The 14327-nt window shown below is 43.4% G+C and overlaps 1 protein-coding gene across 6 annotated transcripts in view; it reads left to right on the top strand.

The window, feature by feature from the left end:
* Window positions 1–14327, top strand: part of FAM13A (family with sequence similarity 13 member A) — a 239073-nt gene that overhangs the window by 21925 nt on the left and 202821 nt on the right. For all 6 annotated transcript variants that reach the window (XM_032767562.2, XM_032767545.2, XM_075066152.1 and 3 more), the window contains one exon: window positions 3308–3517. In XM_032767562.2, coding sequence (XP_032623453.1) covers window positions 3308–3517 — 210 coding nt within the window. The remainder of the gene's footprint in view (window positions 1–3307; window positions 3518–14327) is intronic.

The following is a 14327-nucleotide window of genomic DNA, read 5'->3' as shown; positions in this document are numbered from 1 at the left end:
CCCAAATACAAATCCACAGAGCACAATCACAGAAATGCACCTGTCCAGATACCTATATAAATAAACCTGTTGAAACTGACTCCCACGCCTACATGCAGATACACATGTGTATTCATATGTACACATCTAACATGCACTAACACATATACTTCCACATTATTTAATATTACAATTGTTGCTTAGTGCCTAGAGACCCCAACGAAGATCAGGACTCCAGGTTGGTAGGTGCTGGACATATACCTAAAAAGAGACAATCTGCAACAAAGAATTTATAATGTAGCTAGACAAAGATGGGGAGAAAGGTATGATACATTGGCTCTTCTGCAACTACTAGTCAACAACATTCACTTTTTAAGAAATAATACATTTCTTTTAGAATTTCCTTCTCTTATAAAATATGTATATATTCATTTCATGACAAGTTTTTCAAGTCATCAATTTTTTTGTGCGCAAGCCTGCAAAAGGAATGAAAGTCAAAGAGTTAGGCTGCAAATTTTATTCACACAGGTATACACATATGCGGTAATACACGCACCTCCCTACACAAGGAGAGAGTCTCTTACACACATACAATGCATGCATGCATGCACACACTTGCCTACACAGAGACACTTTTTCATATACTTTTCCAGGGGTTGCCTAAATCACCAGCCGGGAAGGGAGGAGGGTGGGCTGGAGGGGAAAAGGGGTCCCGGGTGGGGATGGAGGAGAGAGGATGGGGAGGGACGAGAGCGGGTTGGGGGTGAGAGAAGGCAGTGAAGGAGAGAGAACGGGGTGTGCGGAGGAATGTGGGGTGGATGGGGATGCAGGGGGAAGCGGAAGGCTACAGGTGAATGAGGATGTGGGGATCCCAAGAGGGTATAGGGACATAATGGGAATGCAGCCGTGTATGGAGATGAATGGGGTGCAGGGCTGTGGGGGGTAAGGAACATGGGGATGGTGGCTCTGGAAGGTGGAGAGGATGGGTGGGAGAGCGCTATAAGGGGTACAGGGCTTGGATGAGTAGATGTGGGGGGCAGGACAGGATGGGACGGGGGAAGGGATGCAGTGAGGGGGATGGGGATACGCATACCTTGAACTCCTGGGTGCCAGCGATGGGGTGACAGACTGTGACTGCCCCTAAGGCTAGGAGCTGGACATGCCAGCTGCTTCTGGACCTGGGAGCCACGCAGCAGCTATCAGGGACTGCTGCAAACTGCGTCAGTGGCCTACCAGCATCCCTTTTTGACCGGGTGTTCCGATCCTAAACCGAACACCTGGTCACCCTACCCTGGGCTGCCTTCTACTGCCATGTTCCAGGGTGAAGAGACTCTGTGGGTTTGTTTTCACTGCAATTAAAAACCCGAAGCTGGCCTGTGTCAGCTGACTTGGGCTCATGGGGCTTGGGTGAGGAGGCTCTTTACTTGCAATGTAGGTGTTCGGGCTTGGGCTGGAGCCTTGGCTCTAGGACTCCGTGAGGTGAGAGGGTCGCAAAGCTTGGCCTGCAGCCCAATCCCAAACATCTGCATTGTAATGGAACAGCCCCTTAGCCTAAGCCCTGTGAGCCCAGTCAGCTGTGACAGGTCAGTTCCATGCATCTCATTGCAGTATAGACCTGCTCTGTGTATTACAGATGGTTGGAGTGAGATTGCCACCACCATGCTTCAGTGTTTTATTCATGTAACACAATGACTTGTGAGGACGATGTATAGGGAGAAGATGTTTGGGAGCCAATCAACTAATAGTCAAAGGGAAAAGATCATGGTACTGTCCTACTGGTGTATTGATAAAATGGACTGGTGGCAGCATACTACGCTCCTTAAAGAAACCTGAAACCCAAATGCCCCCATCTGTCTGCGAGCGTAAACTGATTGAATTAGATTCTCGTCCCTGGTGGAAACTTAAGTGACCCTTGGGTTCTAAACTGAGAAGGTGATGGTCTGATAAAGATATCATCCCTATCCCTTCTCCAATGTGAAAGCAAGATCTAAAAGATGTCCACTTGTGTGAGAAGAGCCTGGGATAAACTCATGGTTTTCAAGGCAGCCATGAGCTCCTGAGGTAACCTGGAAGAGCAGTTTTCTGCATAGATGTTGATCTTAACTAGGAAGAATAACTAACACGGCCTTCCATGTGAGCTCAGTTAATTTGGGTGGGAAATAGGAGGTACACAGTGCACCACCACTAATGCCAATTCAGTTCCATCCTGGCACTCTCATTAGAGTGAAGACCCATGTGAATGGTCACTGCTGACATCTGAAGTTAGATATGGACAACTCACTGGAGAACCCCTGGTCAAGTTCATATTGAACTGAATACCTATCCAAGCTAGCTGAGCTGGCTGTAGGTCAGCTGTATCATCTAGACACGCTCTGTTAGACAGACAGAATTGGCATTTTATGGGGGAAGTTACCTCTGCAAATGTTAAAAATAGCCCATTTTTTCCCCAAACCATCTAGCCTAGCCTTTTTCCAGAATGACTTTCTTACTGGAAGATAAAGAACGTCTTATCTGTGTGGGGAATTTGTTACTTTGCCCAACTTCTCGCACAGAAATGCTATTTGTTACTGTTCTGCAGTGCTTCCCATTGTCCAGCAGATGTCAGAATAGCATTTCACATTGCAACGGTGGTTTCTGTGCACAGGTGTATTCTGCAAGTTGGGCCTTGTGTTTTAACGATGTCTCTTTCTGACTCTTTAAAATGTTCCATGCTATGTTTGTAACCCTTTTAGTATTAAGCGTCAGCATGAAAGAGTAATTCTGCAGAACTGGTTTGAAAGAACGCAGCGTTTTGGTTACTGGGGTGCTTTTAAAAAAAATACAGTGACTCTTCAGTTGTGTGGAGTTGTTCGAAAGTGTTTGAATCTAGGAATGTCCTGGGAACTTCTTAATATGATGTAGTTCTTCTGGCGTCCTCTATGGAAGATGTAGATTTCTTTTACTTACCCGAACAGATCCACTGAAGCAAACAAGGGACTTTTCACAAGAATGAAGTTACACACGTAAGTGGTAGCAGGATCAGGACCTGACTGGGCACCAATTGAAGTACGTGGAAATAGGTTCCAGCCGTTTGGGCCCAAATCCAGAACGATGCTGAATATTGACAAGTTATACTGAAGTCACTAGACATTGTGGGTGCTTGGTAGATATTGTAGGAATCAGGATCTGGTCTTCAACATTCATTATCCAGAGAATCGACTGGCTAATAGCTTTATGATATTTGTGGTGTTTCGGTTACTTTCAGAATGGTACTGTTATCAACAGAGTGTGCTAATTGAAAGCCAAGTGCATGTTGTTTGTTTTACTCATGTTTAATATGTAATTACAGGGCTGACACAGGAAGGTCTCTTCAGGGTGAATGGTAACATGAAAATGGTGGATCGGTTGCGTCTGAAATATGACCAAGGGGAGGAAGTGGAGCTGGCTAAAGATGCTGATGTGTGCTCAGTAGCCAGTCTGCTGAAATTATTTCTGAGGGAGCTGCCAGATGGTGTGATCACTTCTGCATTGCATCCCAGATTTATACAGCTTTACCAGGGTGAGTACAAGTAAAATCCCTTGATAACCTGACATGTAGTTGCTTTCTTGGGGACCAGAATTTACAGACTGCACCTGCCTGTATAGCATTTCTTATTTTCTTGTTCTTTCCATTTTGGATTTCCCTTGGCATCAACCACCATCTTGTCCCAATGCATATGCTTACACACACACTCCTAACAATTTGAATTGAAAACATCGTGGTTGTGTATGAAATAGCTATTATATCTTTAGATAGAAAAAGGTTTCTTCTATAAATGGCAAAACCTGTGTGGTTTGATGTGACTCTGATAATCCAGTTAAAAGCTTCTGATCTTAACATAGCTTTCTAAAATGGACAATTAAGTTTGTTAACTGTTCTTGTCGCCATGAGCCCTATATAGTAAGATGTGGTCTTTTCCGGACAAAGCTTTCCTGTCATTCTCTGAGGACAGAGATTTGTTTTTGTTAAAAGATTTGCTGGTGGACTCTGGGAAAGGGAAATTTATAGCTGAACGTGACCTGCTTATTAAACTGAACACCTACAGGGGCCCAAACATTGTTTATCTCGCAGTGTGTCCAGATCCAGATTACTCAGCTTACAGGTACAAAATATTATTCTTTCTCACCTTCTTTATTGCCAGGCTCAGACTCAACCTGGGAGGTGACTGTCAAGCTACGTTCTTCCCCATGGCTCATGCATCATCACCAGTAATAAAGATTCCTCATTCGGAACTTTAATTAATGGTTCTGTTGAATAATGCATCGATCTGATCTCTTTATTGTATGGGCCAGAATAGACTTCAGTGGCCCTACTGTCCTTCCAGAGGATACGAGTGGATGCCATTGATTTGGGGGGAACTATTTTATCCAGTTGCAGGAGGTCTGGGTCCCTTCTTGCTTTCCCACCATCTGCAGAAGCAGCAAAGCTAATGAATAAAAGTACTAGAAATGTATCTTGCCAGTAAAGTGAGTGGTTGTGACTGCACACACTAGGGACTAGAGTATCCGTTTTAAAGCATAGCCCTGAGTAAAGGACCGTGCAAAGGTTACACTCACCCCGGTCTCAGTCCCCACCCTAGGTTGGCTGGAGTAATGAGTGGGGCTGGGATTCAGTGCTTGGAGGCTGATGAGAAGAGAGAGCAAGGCCACAGTCCCACTTTCTCCGTGCCCCCGTTGGGATGATGTGTTCTCTTGGAGATGCAGTGCAGAAGCAGTCCAGGAGTGCAGGAATTGCTTTTGTAACTGGCCCTTCTCCAGGCTGTGCAAATGCAGGGGAAAGCTCTTTGCGCCCTTCTCCCCACTGCGTACATGCACAAAGACACACTGTCCCATAGTTGAAAAGAAGATGTCATTGTTTAGAAGGGTCCTTTCCTGGTTACAGCCACACTTACTGATTATGATGATGATGATTAATATTTTAAGATTTCATCAGCTGTGACTTATCTACCTATGGTGCCTCTTGTATTTCATTGCTGTTCTGAAATGGAAAATTGTTTAGTACCTCGTCCTCCAAAAGGTCATACCAGTGCATTATGTTGGAAATTACCAACACGTGGTATGAACAACACAGGTAGCCAGCCATTTGGAAAGCTCTATTCATACTTTGGAATCCACAGGCAATTTCCCCTAGGAATGGAGAATTCCTTTGGGTATATATATCTCATTTCCATGGCAAACACCTCTCTAATTAACAGAGAGATCTGGCCACTGAATGCCACTGTTGAATTTAAAACACATTGGTGCAGTTATTTGTGTGACATGCAAACTTTTTCTCTGCACCAGGCAGTTTAATTGGGAAGCTGTGAAAGCACCTTGATGATTAAGGTTTTCACCCTATTCCACAGTAAATCCTAATTTTAGTTCTGTTATAACTTTGGCAGGAAAGCTAGGATCTGATCTGAAAAATGCCAGATGGATGCTGAAAGCTAAGAAGAATTTTTCTGTTAATATTGAAGTGTGAGTGAATTTTTTTCTGTGGCATATACAGGTCATTAACAAATTACCTTGATCTGAAATGTTGACTTTGGTAGGGGTTTTACCTTCGTTCACTTGGTAGGTATCTGTGTTTTTGAAGCTGAAGGATCAGAGTTCTAGTTTCTGCTGTGCAGGTTTGTGTGAGTTATCCAGGTATTTATGTATGGGTTTACTGGCAGATTCATTGCAAAATGGCACCCTCTTTTGCGTATGCATGGTTTTCTCTTGCAAACCATGAAGACAGTGGGTCAAGCTATTTTTGGGTTACAAATTGTTAAAAATAACTTTGAGTCTGGGGCCACTCATCTGTGACTCCACAATGAAGATTGCTACTAAGGTTTCATTACAAATCTGTATTCACTTCCATTAAAACTAAGATCAGGGAATGTACTTTTGTGAATGCTTCAGGGTATGCTAGAATTCATTTGGAAAGGTTTGAGGGGATTGGTGGCAAAACATCTGTAAGTTATCTGAGCCTAAAAGTAACTTTTTAAAATGCCTAATTGTGGAGTGAGAGGAATCCCTCTTGCCATAAATATAACTTAATTAAAAAGCTACAAACTTTACTGTCTTTATATGCTGTTAATGTATAGGGCATAGTTTAATTAAAGCAGAAGTCTTATTAAAAACAAACAAACCATAATTGTGTAGTACAGCAACAAGTACTTTATAAAGTCAACATGGCTTAATGTCTTTCTAAAGTCTATGCCAGTGATACTCAAATTTCAGTGGCACAGGAGCCAAACTCTATTACCCAATAGAGCCACAGTAGGATGACTTCATTGTTTCATTTAATGTAGTATTATATATCCATATTTAAACAGTATGACAGGGTAAACATTTAGTTTATATTATTCTCACAGCAAAGTGACTGACCAAGTATTATTATTTTATCAACTACAATTGCTTTAATAACATACTAAAAATGTCCTCATTGGTAAATAACTTAAATTGGTTAATAATTAAATCACACAGTGTTATAATATCACTGCTGCAAAGAGCCACAGGAGACACATTAAAGAGCCACTTGTGGCTTGCAACCCCAGTCTGAGTATCACTGGTCTATGTATGGCAAGGTGAAACAGGAGCCCAGCAGAAGGCTCCTAAATGCCAAAGGGTATGCAAGGTATGAGAGAGAGCGCGAGAGAGCTGCAGAGCTAAAAGAGGCAAGAGGAGATGGAAAATCAGTGGAATGCCTGAGTCCCACAGCACTGGTTATCTAGTCCGTAGAGGAGACTGAGGTTTCTCAGGGGTTGGTCCAGAACTGTGCAGTACTTCCCCCCAAGAACTAAGAATCTGTCCTCACCACCTTCTGCTTCAAATGCAGGGCGCATTTCTTCAATCTGCCTTCTCTAACATAAGCACAGAGCAGTGTGCACATTTTAAAAACAAAACCCTACCAAAACAAAACACACTGAATATACAGCCCTCCCCCTGGGGAGGGGATGAGAAAGAGAGAGAACGAACCACATGTGACAGAAGTTAGTCTCATCATTTCATGCACTACTGGATGGTGCTCAGATACTCTGGTGATGAGGATGCTATAACAACCTATCTAGAACAGCAAATAGAATCTTTGGAAAGCTGAGAAACTTGTAGAGCTTTAGAGTTCGGCATGACAGAGTCCACTGGTGGGAAACCAGGAGCACTGCCAGGTAATGAACTTTCACTTTGTAAGGCAGGGTGGATGGGTATGAAAGAGAGAGAAAGCTCCTAACCCCATAGTTTAGTTTTAAAAAATTGTTTAAGTGAAATTGACAACCAGGTGTATTAGCTTTAAGGTTGTTACTGTTTATTTCCACTGAAAAGAGGATTTAAATGTATGGAAATGAACACAAATACACTCTCAGTTTAAACAATCCCAGAGAAAATATTACAACATATTCTAAAGGCACCCTTCTCTCCGCTCCGTATTCTCACCCAGGCCCTGGGACAAGTCTACCAGGAGAGGGTTTGCAGCAGTACAGGTCGCTGCCACGCCTTTGGCAAGGTGCTTGTAGCAGGCCACCATTGCCCCAAAAGTGGGTGGCATTGGCCAGAGAAGATGCGTGGGTAGGTGATGCACTGGTTCTAGCACATTCCTATGCAGCCTCTTCCAACTGGCTCCTGTGGTGCACCTGGCCGAAATTAATGCTCCCTGCCATGGTGGAGGACATGCCCCTTCCTCTCTCCGCCTATACAGAGTGTCTTACTGGTGGTACAAGGAAGTGTGATTGATGCTTGCCTGCCCAAGCAGCGTGGATCAAACCTATAGACTAACAGGAAGCATCACTGCTTGGAGATTTTGTTGCGATGGAAGTTCCCCTTGGAAGTGCTCTGCAGCCCCCAGACCAGGGTCCCCTGTAGAAGATGGTTTATTCGTTCATGTCTTGTCTTTTATTTCTTGATCTCTGCCTTGTAAAGACCCTGGTACATTCTAGGAACCAGTCAAGCACAAGCTCTGTACATCCAGCCCTTATCCCCTTCCACAAGTCACTTCCTTTCAGCAGGCCAAGTTGTTACTGTAACTTTCCTTCCAGAACACAGGAAACTTTTTCTTGTATAATCCTTTTGTGGCATTCCTCCCTTGAACAGGTATGTACTGAAAAGTGGGCCCCACTCTGTATTGTTTATTTTTTGGCACTCTGTGTATTTATGTTGAAGGGCAACCTGATCATAATGCTTGCCAGAGATTGTTCATGTGTGGTCGCGGCTCCATCTGAGAGTGTTGTTTTTGCACATGTTGCATCTAGAGTGAGCTCATATACTCCTCAGTCTCTTCAGTAGCCTCGTGTGGCAAGGTGAAGCAAGTAGTATCATTGGAAGGTCTTTCTAGTATGAGAGAAGGGAAGATCTGTTCTGCAACAGTTCATTCCAGTGCAGCCCTTTATATCATGCTTCATAGCCAAGCACTGTCCCAATTAACTCCTTAAAAGACAGAGCTAAAATATGGGTTCTCAACTTCTGTAGGCCAAGTTTCAGCCTAAGAAATGGGTCCAAGAACGGAAATGGGAGCTGACCTCTTCATCAAAGTATTTCAAATCCAGCATTGTAATGAAGCTGGCTCGACTTCTGTTTGGTGCATTGTTATTGGCTATGTCTGGTCATTTTTTCAGTGTTGCTTGGCTTGTATTTTCCTTTTGATTAATATCATGGTTAGCTGGGAACTAGAAGAACAACTTGTTTGTTTTCTAAATACACAAGATACTTATCAACCAATAATAACACTTGAAGCTGCATTTCACTTTAGATAACTTTAGAGAGGGAGAATAAATGCTGCTTTATGAAGTGGATTGTGAGACCCGTCTCTGCGTCATTATGTTCCCGGTTTGGGTGGTTTACCCCCGAGCTACCTGTTCACATTATTATAGAAGGTGGGGTTTTTTTTGGTATTTCTTTTATTGACTTAAACGAGGTGTGATCTGTTGCCCTAAGGCAGGGCCACATCTTAAATATGTCACTGTGTCTGACAAATGAGCTGATATAGGTATATTTTTTGGGTGGTGTGTGAGTGAATAAAAGAGGGTTTCAAAGTTTTCCAACTCCCCATTAGCCACAATGGCAATTGTAAAACTTAACTCATTGCATGGCACTTCTTAGTTATGCTCAGTCATCGTGTTTTGAAATGGGAGGGAAATGATTATGGGGCAAAAGAGATTGAATTAGATGAGTAGCTAATGCTTAACTGCTCCTTCAGAGAAATCCGGTACGTATAGAAATATGATGACCCCTTACAAAGCTGTCCGCTTTGCTCAGTTATGTGAATGGGTAGTGACATGCCAGGAGCCTAAAAACGACCACACAACTTTATCCAGTTCAAACTCCTCTCTCTCCCATCACGACCTGTAGTCTGCTTACTTCTCTCTCTTTAATGCCCTAGTCACAGTTCTGGGCATTCCTTGATGTTGTGCATTATGCCTAAAAGTAGCTCCCTTTTCCTCCAACTTCTCCTCCTTTCTTCAAGTCCTCCATCAAAGCGCACTTCTTCTAGCCGAGCTGCTCGTGTTCATCTCTGCTCTAGTGTTGCCTGAAAAGATTTTTTTTTTAAATAATATGCGTGCTCACACACAAGCTAGGCAAACCTTGCTGTCACTATACTCACCTAAGATCAGCTTTCACGTTCCTCTTGTTCCCTCTTACCCTTCCTCCTCCTTTCCATCGTTTAGGGCCAGATTTTCAAAAGAGCTCAGCCCGCTGGATCTTGTACTATTTTTGAAAATCTGGCCTTTGTGTCACAGTCGGAGCTGCTGGCTGCTGAGCACTTCTGAAAATTGGGCCCTGATTCAAGTGCCTAAATTGGAGCTGTGCTTCCTTAAAAATCCGGGCCTTCACGTATTGTTGTAATGATGTTCACCAGGTAATTTAGACCACAATGCTGCAAAGACTTAAGCACATGCTTAACTTTTGTGCATTGTATGTAATCTTATTGAAGCCAATAGGATATACAAAATCCATAAAAGTTACTGACTTCAGTAAGATTACTCACAGTGCATAAAGTTGAGCATGTGCATAAGGATCAGAGCTTTAGATTGTGAAGTCCTGAGACAGGGACTTTGCCTGTTTGCTATTTACTTGTCTATATAGTACTGTGAACAGCGATGGCACTCTGTAAATAATTGTGTTTTCTGTGCTATCTGCTAGTTGTTAAGTAGTTCTTAATGCTCGATTTGAAATAGAATAGAAAACTTGAGTAGCAGATGATCAGACAAGCCAGGAGTAGTTTGTGTGCTTGGTTGTCATGGCACGAAAACATTTGTGCCTCTGGTGAGCTGCAAAGAGATTGCCCCATTTAGAGAGATACTGTCAAGTGTAGTTGAGACAGATTTACCCTAACACGTTTACAAAGCCTATGCAATGCTATGTGTGTCTTTCCTGGCCTCCTCCCAATTCATCAGTCTTTATATTTATTGTAAGTATTAAGATGACTGAATAAAATGGAGTGTAGATTTGTGCCTCTTTTTTTAAAAATTATGATGGTGAGGGAGGGCTTGACTTCCAGCCCCTCTCAAGCTTCTCTCCCTCCACCTCCGCACCCCACCTTGCAGGGGATGTCAAGAGAGAGCAGCCACCTTTACCTATCTCCCTTTCAGGTTGATGAGGAGAAGCTGCTAGATGGATGCCTGTTCAGTGAAGGAGAAGAGGGATCGATGTTTCACGCTGTTCAGAGGAAATGTGCTCTCGTGCCCAGACAATTTCTCTCTGACGACCGAACAATCTGAGCTTCTCCTGAAATCACTGGACATGGCACACCTAAGATCAGAGTAATGCCATGAGTTGGATCCTGCCCAGGGCTAAATACTCCTACTGCTCCTGATCAATACCTTGCAGGGTAGTACACTTAATGAATAGGGAAATCAAACCCATTGAGTTAAGTCTGCTGCTGTGATGTTGGTAGCTTTTTTTACAGCAAGAATGCCCTCCTGGCTTCAAAATGTAGTGTAGAGGGGATTAGCATCTTGCTGGTTTTTCCAGGGATGAAAGAGCCTTCAGTAGATGGAAAAGTACCTAACAATCTCAGTTGCCAGTTGGAAGGTGAGAGAGACAATTAGCTCTCAAAGGCATTTCCTAATCAGGTAGTTAGGTGCGAGCAGACATGTTTTCCCTGCGTGTTAGGATTTGGCTTTACTGATCATAACTGTAAGCTTCTTAGCGGAACAAATATTTAGAATAGTAGGCAGTATTTGCTGCCTAATCAGAAGTATTTGTAGAGGTTTAATTCTAATGTGCTGGCAACGTGGCCGTGATATTGACCTGGCTTTTTAACCGGTTGTTGTTAAAACAGAAAGGAAGGTAGTAATCAAATCAAAGGGATAACCATTTGTCTGTGCGAATTGAGATACTATTAAGTTCTTTATGACAGTTTTGAAAAGCTGGGATGATAATAATAAGTTTTACCAGCCCCAGTGAAAAGAGAGAGGAAAAAAAGAGAGAGAGAAGAAAAACCGTACTGTCTCACCGTATGCTGATGGATGATAATGAGGGATCTAATGATATTTTAACATATGTCTTTCAAAAAAAATTACTTGCCCTAGATTAAGTGGGTGAGAAGAATTTTGCAAATCTGCTCCATGCAATGTTTAACTTTTCCCTTTGAAGAAGAAACTAGCTTTTGGTTGCAGAGAGAAAAGCACAATTAAAATTAATGTGTGTGCTGGAATTGTCAGGTATGTTTACACATACGTTTGACAACACAAATCCTGAATGAATTCTGATTTAAGCTTGTAGTGTAAAAAGAGACAGAAATAAGCTTAATTTGTAATGTGCATTGAAAAATTTTTTTTAAGGGCTTCTCAAATCAGTACATCAGATAATTACTAAACCAGGGGTTGGCAACCTCTGGCACGTGGCTCGTCAGGGTAAGCACTCTGGCAGGTCTGGCCAGTTTATTTAGCTGCCGCATCGGCAGGTTCAGCCAGTCGCGGCTCCTACTGGTCGCGGTTCGCCGTCCCAGGCCAATGGAGGCGGTGGGAAGTGCCGTTGGCCAAGGAATGTGCTGGCTGCGGCTTCACACCACCCCTATTGGCCTGGGCCGGGAACCACGGCCAGTGGGAGCCGCGATCAGCCGAACCTGCTGACGCAACAGGTAAATAAACTGGCCCGGCCTGCCAGGGTGCTTACCCTGGTTAGTCACATGCCAGAGGTTGCCGACCCCTGCATTAAACCAGAGCCTGAGAAACAGTTGTCGCTGGTATTTCAGCATGCTGTAATTCCAGTTAATCTAATTTATGAGAAACTATATTTAGTGACAGATGTGAGAACCATTTATTGCCTGGCCGTGCTAAATTATATGCAAGATAAGTCTTGTTTAATTTTTAATTGTAAGAATGTCTGACTGTGCAAAATATAAAGCACATCCCAACGTAATGATCATGCCCTCACTCCCCAAACTGTGGCAGTTTTAACAACATTGCTCATTCATATTTTTCTTCCTAGCGCTCTTCTTTCCCCAGGGTACTCTGTAATTCACCCTGAAAATAGTTACTGGACACAGAAGTATTGTAAAAACACCAACTCCTTTTTTGTATTCAATGTAAGCCAAAAATATGATTGCCTTGAAAGTCCTTGTACCTATGAATTAGTGTATGGAATTATCCTCTACTGGTATTTGAAACTGAGGGCACTAGTTCATAAACATCGGGTCAGGCATTAGTGCTAAAGCAGAACCTCCATCTCTGCTGTCAGTAGAAGTAACAGCATTTTATGTATCCTCTATCCTAGCCTCCAGCCATGAGAAGGCAAACCCACAACACAATGTCCTTTTCCTTCTTTTGCAAAACATTCTGCACAGAGTGCACAAAACAGAGAACTGTTCCAAAGCAGCACGTACTTGGACTGTCTATTGTTCCAGTAGGCACTTGCTGAGCTACCTCAGACAGAACATGCATGGTTTAGGCTGTTTACCAGATGCGAGTCTCAGAAGTCCCTGACCTAGTTGGGACTTAACCAGAGGACTTTTTGTTCCAAACCCAAAAGGCTTTACCTCTTGAACTAAAGAAGCTCTTTTGACTCACAGCATTATGTATTATCTGGTCAAACCACTCGCTGCTTTGGGACAAGATACTCTTCTGCTAGGAACACATAGTACAGGGATGGGCAACTTTAAGGTAGTACATGGTGACAAAATCCACTGAAACCCTTTGGTGGGCCTGGGGAAGCGATGTGGTGGGGGGAGAGAGGTCAGGTCCTGGGGAGGGTCTGCGTAGGAGTGTGGAGAGTGAGCCTATCCCTGTGCTCACCCCTCAGCGTGGCTGCTGTCCTGAAGAGGTGGCATGGCTCTCTGCTTCGGCCCGTTGGCTCTTGCCACAGTCTCATGTGACATGCATGACTGCGCACAGGTTGGGCTTCCCCTTGTGACTCCATGTCCTGCCCACTTCTTGGCCCTGGTGCTGCCGGCTTGCCTGCCCTGAGCTGGTAAAGTTCAGGCCAAGTAAAGTTACCTGTTAGATTGGGTACGGCCCCAGTTGTCCATCCCTGACAAAGTAGGTCAGTATCAGGGAGACAGAAAAGTTCAACGGGGGTTACGTGGAGCAAGGATGCCTCTCCAGTAGCAAGAAAGAGACATGCGGAGCTATAAGTGTTACTGAATATATCTTAACTCAATCACAGAGGTTAAAAGAACTTCGTTACCTGTCTGTTTTACCTGCAGCATTAAAACTAGGTAGAAGCAAAACAACATTTCTGAACAAAATGATTTTGTCTATACTTTTTAAAAAAATCAGAGAACTTTTGACATGTCTGCATTTTGTTCCAATTTGGAATAAATCAGAATTTCAAAATCTCGAAATTCTCCACAAAATGCAATTCCCATTCGCTTCCCAGCTCTACTTGTAATATAATACCTTCACAATTCCTGCAATTTCTTCTAAAAATCCACAGGTGTGCAGATTCACATTAGAGACACCAATAGCGCGCTGCAGTTTCACCCACAAAACATAGCTACTAACCAACATCACCCTTTCTTTTTCCATTTGTACACAGGGAATAAAAGGCTTGTTTACATATAGAATACAGCAATAGAGCTACATTTCCTGTTTCCCCAAACAGTCCTGATTCTGCACTCCTTACATACAGTCGCACTTACACCTGTGACTGAGCCCTTTGACTTCAGCAAGACTGCTAATGTAAGGCCACGTCTACACTATGGGATAATATTGAATTAGCTAAAATCGGTTTTATAAAACTGATATTATAAATTCGATTTCATGCGGCCACACTAGGCACAGTCATTCGGCATCTGGCCGATATCCCACAGGGGCACCCTAACTGCTCTGGACGCAATCTGACTCGGATGCAGCGGGCAGGTAAACAGGAAACACCCCAGCGAACTTTGAATTACATTTCTGTTTGCCCCAGCGTAGAGAGCTCTGATCAGCCGC

Source organism: Chelonoidis abingdonii, chromosome 5, assembly GCF_003597395.2.
Source record: "Chelonoidis abingdonii isolate Lonesome George chromosome 5, CheloAbing_2.0, whole genome shotgun sequence".
Classification (NCBI taxonomy): Eukaryota; Metazoa; Chordata; order Testudines; family Testudinidae; genus Chelonoidis; species Chelonoidis abingdonii.
Note: the sequence above shows the minus strand (reverse complement) of the source record. Positions and strands in the feature narration are given on the sequence as shown.